The sequence below is a fragment of the Pantherophis guttatus genome, chromosome 7, assembly GCF_059756535.1.
Source record: "Pantherophis guttatus breed Tessera chromosome 7, ASM5975653v1, whole genome shotgun sequence".
Taxonomy (NCBI): Eukaryota; Metazoa; Chordata; class Lepidosauria; order Squamata; family Colubridae; genus Pantherophis; species Pantherophis guttatus.
Genome location: NC_142069.1, coordinates 8900496 through 8906817, shown reverse-complemented (window position 1 = coordinate 8906817; position 6322 = coordinate 8900496). Strand labels below are relative to the sequence as shown.

Sequence of the window (6322 nt, the reverse complement as noted above, 5' to 3'; positions counted from 1 at the left end):
GTATAATTAAATACTTTTTCTTTTTTGCATATTCAGTTTTCAAAATTCCCAGGAGAAAAGCTTTTGGGTCGAAATCAAAATTTTCTTTTATTATTTCTCTAATCCACACCCATATCATCCTCCAGAATTTTTGTGCCTGATTACATGTCCACCAGCAATGATAAAAAGTACCCTACCCTACACTAAAACCTGAAAAATAGTTAAAATGGTGATCCATCCCATTAACTTTGAATGTCCTTGAATTTAAATCTTGGATAAATGAAGGAAATATCTGAAGGTTCAATCTTATCATTTTTAAAAATTTATATCTCTCCCCCGCATACACACACACACACTTTTAAGGTAACCTCTCAAACAGGGGGCAGAATGTCTTCCAAAGATACATGTGGGAAACGCCATCATCCTGTGGCCAGCCTTTGCAGGAAGCTCCAGGCTATCAACATGATGGACCAAGCTTCGAATCCTGCCTTGCAAATTCCAAAATTCCAATCAAAAAACTTTGACAGTCCACAGAGTAACACAAAGAAGAACCTAGAAGAAATCTTGAAGAAAAGGACACTAAAAAGCAACAGTTCCCTGGACACCAACCTCTTTTTGCTAAGTCCTTCCAGTGACAACATCTTCTCTCCAAGCCCTGGCATAGTGCAAACACCACGTCATCGACGTATTTCGGATATTCGCTCCGAGTCCTTTTCTCTGGGTGGGAATAAAGAGAAGCTCAACAAATCATGGGTTTTGGTAAACCAGAGAGGGAACGGTTCACCCCATCTCATTAAACATGGAGAGTCAACCTCTGATTATCTTTGTGGCAACTCTAACATCGAGCCAAAGGTCACATCATCTCTGGAATGCAACTATTTCACATCGAGTCCTGATTTATTTATCCAAGGATCAAAATCCGTACAGCCCACTCTTCCTTCTCCTCCACCCAAAAGATTCTCCTTCGGTAAGGACTGAAGGTAGCCACGCAGGCTACTTCTGTGTTATTTGTATTATTGTATGTTTTTGTATCAGTGTTGAAATTCAAATGTTTTTACTACCGGTTCTGTAGGCATGGCTTGGTGGGTGTGGTGTGGCTTGGTAGGCGTGGCTTGGTGGGTGTGGCAGGGGAAGAATACTGCCAAATCTCCATTTCCACCCCATTCCAGGAATGCAAAATCTCCATTCCCATCCCACTCTGTGACCAGCCAGACGTGGTATTTGCCGATTCTCTAAACTATTCTAAATTTCCGCTACCGGTTCTTCAGAACCTGTCAGAAACTGCTGGATTTCACCCCTGATTTGTTTTTGTATTCTGATATCTCAAGGACTGCCACAAAAAAGAGGGAGTCAAGCTATTCTCCAAAGCATTTGAGGGCAGGACAAGAAGCAATGGGTGGAAACTAATCAAGGAGAGAAGCAACCTAGAACTAAGGAGAAATGTCCTAATAGTTAGAACAATTAATCAGTGGAACAACTTGCCTCCAGAAGTTGTGAATGCTCCGACATTGGAAGTTTTTAAGAAGGGATTGGACAACCATTTGTTTGAAATGCTACAGGATTTCCTGCCTAAGCAGGAGGTTGGACTAGAAGACCTCCAAGGTCCCTTCCAACTCTGCTGTTCTGTTCTGTTCTGTTCTATATTCAATTCCATCCCCTCTGGTTTTGCTTTTTATGATGTATCCTGCCCTTTTATACAGTAGTATGACTTTGGCCAGTTTGTGGAAACTAACAATGGGAGGGCAGTCAGAAAGACAAAATGGTTTTTCAACCTGATTTTAGATGTAATAAATGTACAAGGTGAACAGAAGGAAGGAAAAGATAAGACTTGGGAAGAATTGAATTTGAGAAGCAAATTGTTTTGCTTCAAAGTTCAAAAACATTTAATCCAGATAAATATATATGGCATTAAAAAAAAGTGAGCAGGAAAATGCCCTGAGCCGCCCTGAGTCTCCGGAGAAAGGCGGCATATAAATTGAACTAATAATAATAATAATTAAAAAAAAAACAGTTAAAAACAATTCTTTTAGCTACCTATGGAAAAACAAACCAGCTTCCAGTGTTGTTTGTCTTCATAGGATGGAAGGTGGCAATGGACAACAGAGACAACGAAGACTCTGACATAAGTCTGATTTGTGAAGAAGACCTACTGACTACTATGTTTTCTGCATGCGATGTGGAAAGAAGAGGTAAGGTAACAGTTGAAGAGTTCCAAAATGAATGTGGGAGGCTACTTATAACAGAACAGATGAACAGAGTTGGAAGGGACCTTGCAGGTCATCTAGTCCAACCCTTGGCCCAAGCAGGAGACCCTACATCTGCCTCTACATAGGATCGAACTCACAACCTTCTGATTGTGGCAATCAGACCTCCACCTCTAGCCTTTCTTTCTATACAAGCCTAGAGCTCCACCTCTAGGCTTTCCTTATATAGGTAGTCCTCAATTTATGGCCATTCAAACATAACAACAGACCTCCCCAGGACTATGTACAATCTGGATTCAAAGTTTTGATGCCTGCCCCTCCCCTCCCGCAAGTGATGTATGATCGCATTTTGGGTTTTGGACAACTGGCCTGCATTTGCATCTGATTGCAGCATCCTGCAGTAAAGCCAATTTGGTCTAGTCTAGTGGTTAAGATACCAGGCTAGAAACCAGGTGACTTGTGAGTTCAAATCCCATCAGCCATGAAATGATGACTTTGAGCCAGTCACTCACTCTCAGCCCAACTCACCTCACAGGGTGGTTGTTGGGAAAATAGAAAGGTGATGAAGGCATGTTAGTTATGTCCACCGCCTTGAGGTATTTGTATTATTTTTTGTAAAAATAATAAAGGTGAGATATAATTAAGCAAATAAATAAAATACATGAGCTGTATGTACAAAATCCTAGATTTTCTCCTCCCATAGATTTGGATAGGGTTAGAAAAGAATCCGTTTAAAACCTCTCTGGAGCCATGGCAACTTTTAAAAATTCAAGATACATAATGCTCTAGCAACTTCTCATTTTCTTTTTGGACTCTAGCAATTAAATTCCAGAACCACTTTTATCTTTGTTGTTATCTTTTATGTTATGAGATTCTATGTGCCTGCCCTTGTAGGTAAACCAGAAGTAGATACTACAGGATACAGTAGGTCTCTATTTTATAGGTATAGGCCAGTGATGGTGAACCTTTTCAGCACCGAGTGCTGAAAAGGCCGCACGGGTAATTACGGGTAATTACGGGAGCCGCTTGGCGCTCCCACATAACACCGCTCCTGCGTGAGCTGCACTGGCTCCCAGTGGTTTTCCGGGTGTGCTTCAAGGTGTTGGTTACCACCTTTAAAGCGCTCCATGGCATAGGACCTAGTTATCTTCGAGACCGCCTGCTGCTACCGACAACCTCCCACCGACCTGTGCGCTCCCACAAAGGGCCTCCTCGGGGTGCCATCAGCCAAACAATGTAGACTGGTGACCCCCAGGGGGAGGGCCTTCTCTGTGGCCTCTGGAATCAGCTGCCCCCTGAGATAAGGAGGATCCAAGACCTCGCTGCCTTCCGCCGTGCCCTTAAAACTTTCTTTTTTCAGCAAGCCGGGCTGGCTTAACATATTTTTAAATATTTTTTAATTTTTAATTGGTTTGTTATCTTAAATTGGGGCCAAATTAATATATATCCTTTTAACTGTTTTTTAATGTTTATATTGTATGTTTTTATCTGGCTGTACATCGTCCTGAGTCCCTCGGGAGAAGGTGCAGTATATAAATTTGAGATAAAATAAAATAAAAATAAATAAATAAAAAGGGAGCATGCGCATGCGCGTCACGCGTCTGGGCCGCAACCTGGAGGAGGAACTGCCAATGACGCAGGTGCGAGCCCAAAAATGAACTGCCGGTTTTCGGTGGACGCATGCACACCGGCCAGCTTGTCTCCTGGGTTTCTGGAAGGCATGCGTTCGCGACAATCAGCTGGCTGGCGTGCATGCTCATGCAGGAAAATGGAAGACCAGCTCTTCCAGTTTCTGGCACCGCTGCACACAAAAAGGCCAGCTAATCATCGCGCTTATATGCACGCCAGAAACCCAGAAGAGGAACGGGTGACGCCGTGCGTCCAGGCAACATGGCTCCGTGTACCACTTCAGGCACGTGTGCCATAGGTTTGGCATCACGGATATAGGCTGTAATCAGATTCTGTGAAGTCTGATAGCATATTCCCTTTCTTCCCTCTTATACCAAAGGTCAATCTACACTGATCAATCTCTGCATGCCTCTGTAATGTACCATATTTTTCGCTCCATAAGACACACACACACACCCTCTGCAAAAGTGGGTGGAAATGTCTGTGCGTCTTATGGAGCAAATATTGCATCATAGACCGGGCCACGGTGGCGGATCCTTTTACAGAGGCGGTTGGTGTGGTGGTGGTGACAGGTAGCACTGGTGAACAGCAGCAGCGATCCCCGCCACCTGGAACAGCTGATCGGCGGTATTCCGGGAGGCCAATTCAACCGCCGATCAGCTGCTCAGCGGCGAAGGCTCCAGCATTCCCCGGCTGAGGCAGTAGACATGGAATATTTTTTTTCTTGTTTTCCTCCTCTAAACCTAGGTGCGTCTTATGGTCAGGTGCCTCTTATAGTGTGAAAAATACGGTAACTATCTTTCTCTCTTTACCGATTTAATGGAAAAGCATACATTGGGTCCATCTGGATTGCATCTACAGGTAGACCTTGAATTTATTCATTTAGTGACCGTTCAAAGTTACAACACTAGCCCTGAAAAAAGTGATTTATGACCGTTTTTCACACTTCCGACTGTTGCAGCATCCCCAATGATTGTGTATCCACGTTCAGACATTTGGAAAGTAGTTCATAACTTACGACAATTGCAATGGCTAGAGTCTCTACCATGCCAAATTTTAGCAGCAAATCTCGTTGCTGAAACATTGTCAGCATAGTTTGTGGTTAGAGGTCAAGGGTTGACATTAGCAGTCAGGATGCTAATTGTCTACTCACAATTTAAAACAATCTACACCAAAACGATGAACATCGTCTGAACCCGAACCTCTCCTCTTAACTTTCATTGTTACATTTAGGCAAAGTTGCCGTTTCTAAATTAGTTGACTTCCTGAGGAACACGACAAGTCGGAGTTCAGAAGACAGCGGCCTTGAAGATTTGTGCAACATGCTCGATCCTGATCACAGGGATATCTCTATGGACTTGGAGACCTACCATGCCATCATGAAAGAATGGATTGAAGATTGCAAAAGGAACTGGTACCTGGCTATTATCTCTTTTTTTGGTAGTGCAAAGCATAATAACCCCCTATATTGATCATAACTCCATTGATTAACTCTTTACAACAGAGGTGTCAAACTTGATGTCATTTGAGGGCCGCATCAGGGTTGTGTTTGACCTTGGGGGGGCAGGGGGGGCGTGGCCAGCTCAATGTCACTCATGTCAGACGCCTGTGGTGGACCGAGCGTTCTTCCAGCGAAAACGGGCTCCCAACAATCCTCTGCCAGCAAAAATGGAGCTCATGAGGGCCACCCAAGCTCCATTTTTGCTGGCAGAGGCATTGCAGGCCAGTCCTATGCTGTTTCCAGGATGGCCCCACAGGCCAGTTCTAAGTACCCCGCTGGCTGGATCTGGTCCCTCTGGCCTTGATCTTGACACCCTTGTTTTACATAAATTAAAAAAAACAACTTCTGCAGTTCTTTGAATCCTTAATGGATCCCATATCTGGTGGTTGTCCATTGAAAAAAATAATTTATTCCTGCTCTTTGCTTTCTGGTTTTTAACTACCACAGTTAGCAAACCACTACAAAGCAGGTCCTTTTATTCTATAGTATACATAATATGTGTATGTATGTATGTATATATGTATGTATGTATGTATGTATATATATATGTATTTCTCTTTAGCCAGGTTCTTGGTTAAGAACCTGGTTAAAGAGAAATACACATAAAGGCCTACGAAAAGAAAAGAAATACACACACACACACACACACACACACACACGAGTCTTTGATAAGAAGTTAGGATGGATGATATAATGCCATATAATTGTATAGGTTAAGAAACAGAAAACAGGTTTCAAATCATGACAAAGAATTTTTTTTTCAGTACACTGTATTGAAAATGCAAAAAAAATGTTTAATATCATCAATTAGAGCCATTTCTGTGATCTTGTATTCAGATACCTGGAATTACACTCCCCCCCCTTGTTTTTCAGGAATGAGCTACCCACCAAGGAGGCAACCCCTGAAAATAATTTATCAGGTATTTATCAGATTTATCAGTGTAATATTTTATGTATTATGGAAAGTTAAATTTATTGAAATGTGTATAACATGCATAAGAAGGACTAA

The 6322-nt window shown here is 42.5% G+C and overlaps 1 protein-coding gene across 1 annotated transcript in view; it reads left to right on the top strand.

Moving 5' to 3' along the window:
* The first annotated feature begins 254 nt into the window (after positions 1–254).
* Positions 255–6322, top strand: part of IRAG2 (inositol 1,4,5-triphosphate receptor associated 2) — a 76766-nt gene continuing 70698 nt past the window's right edge. Inside the window, exons 1-4 of the mRNA XM_087873501.1 lie at positions 255–946; positions 2058–2168; positions 5046–5226; positions 6187–6233. Coding sequence (XP_087729627.1) covers positions 259–946; positions 2058–2168; positions 5046–5226; positions 6187–6233 — 1027 coding nt within the window. The 5' untranslated portion in view covers positions 255–258. The remainder of the gene's footprint in view (positions 947–2057; positions 2169–5045; positions 5227–6186; positions 6234–6322) is intronic.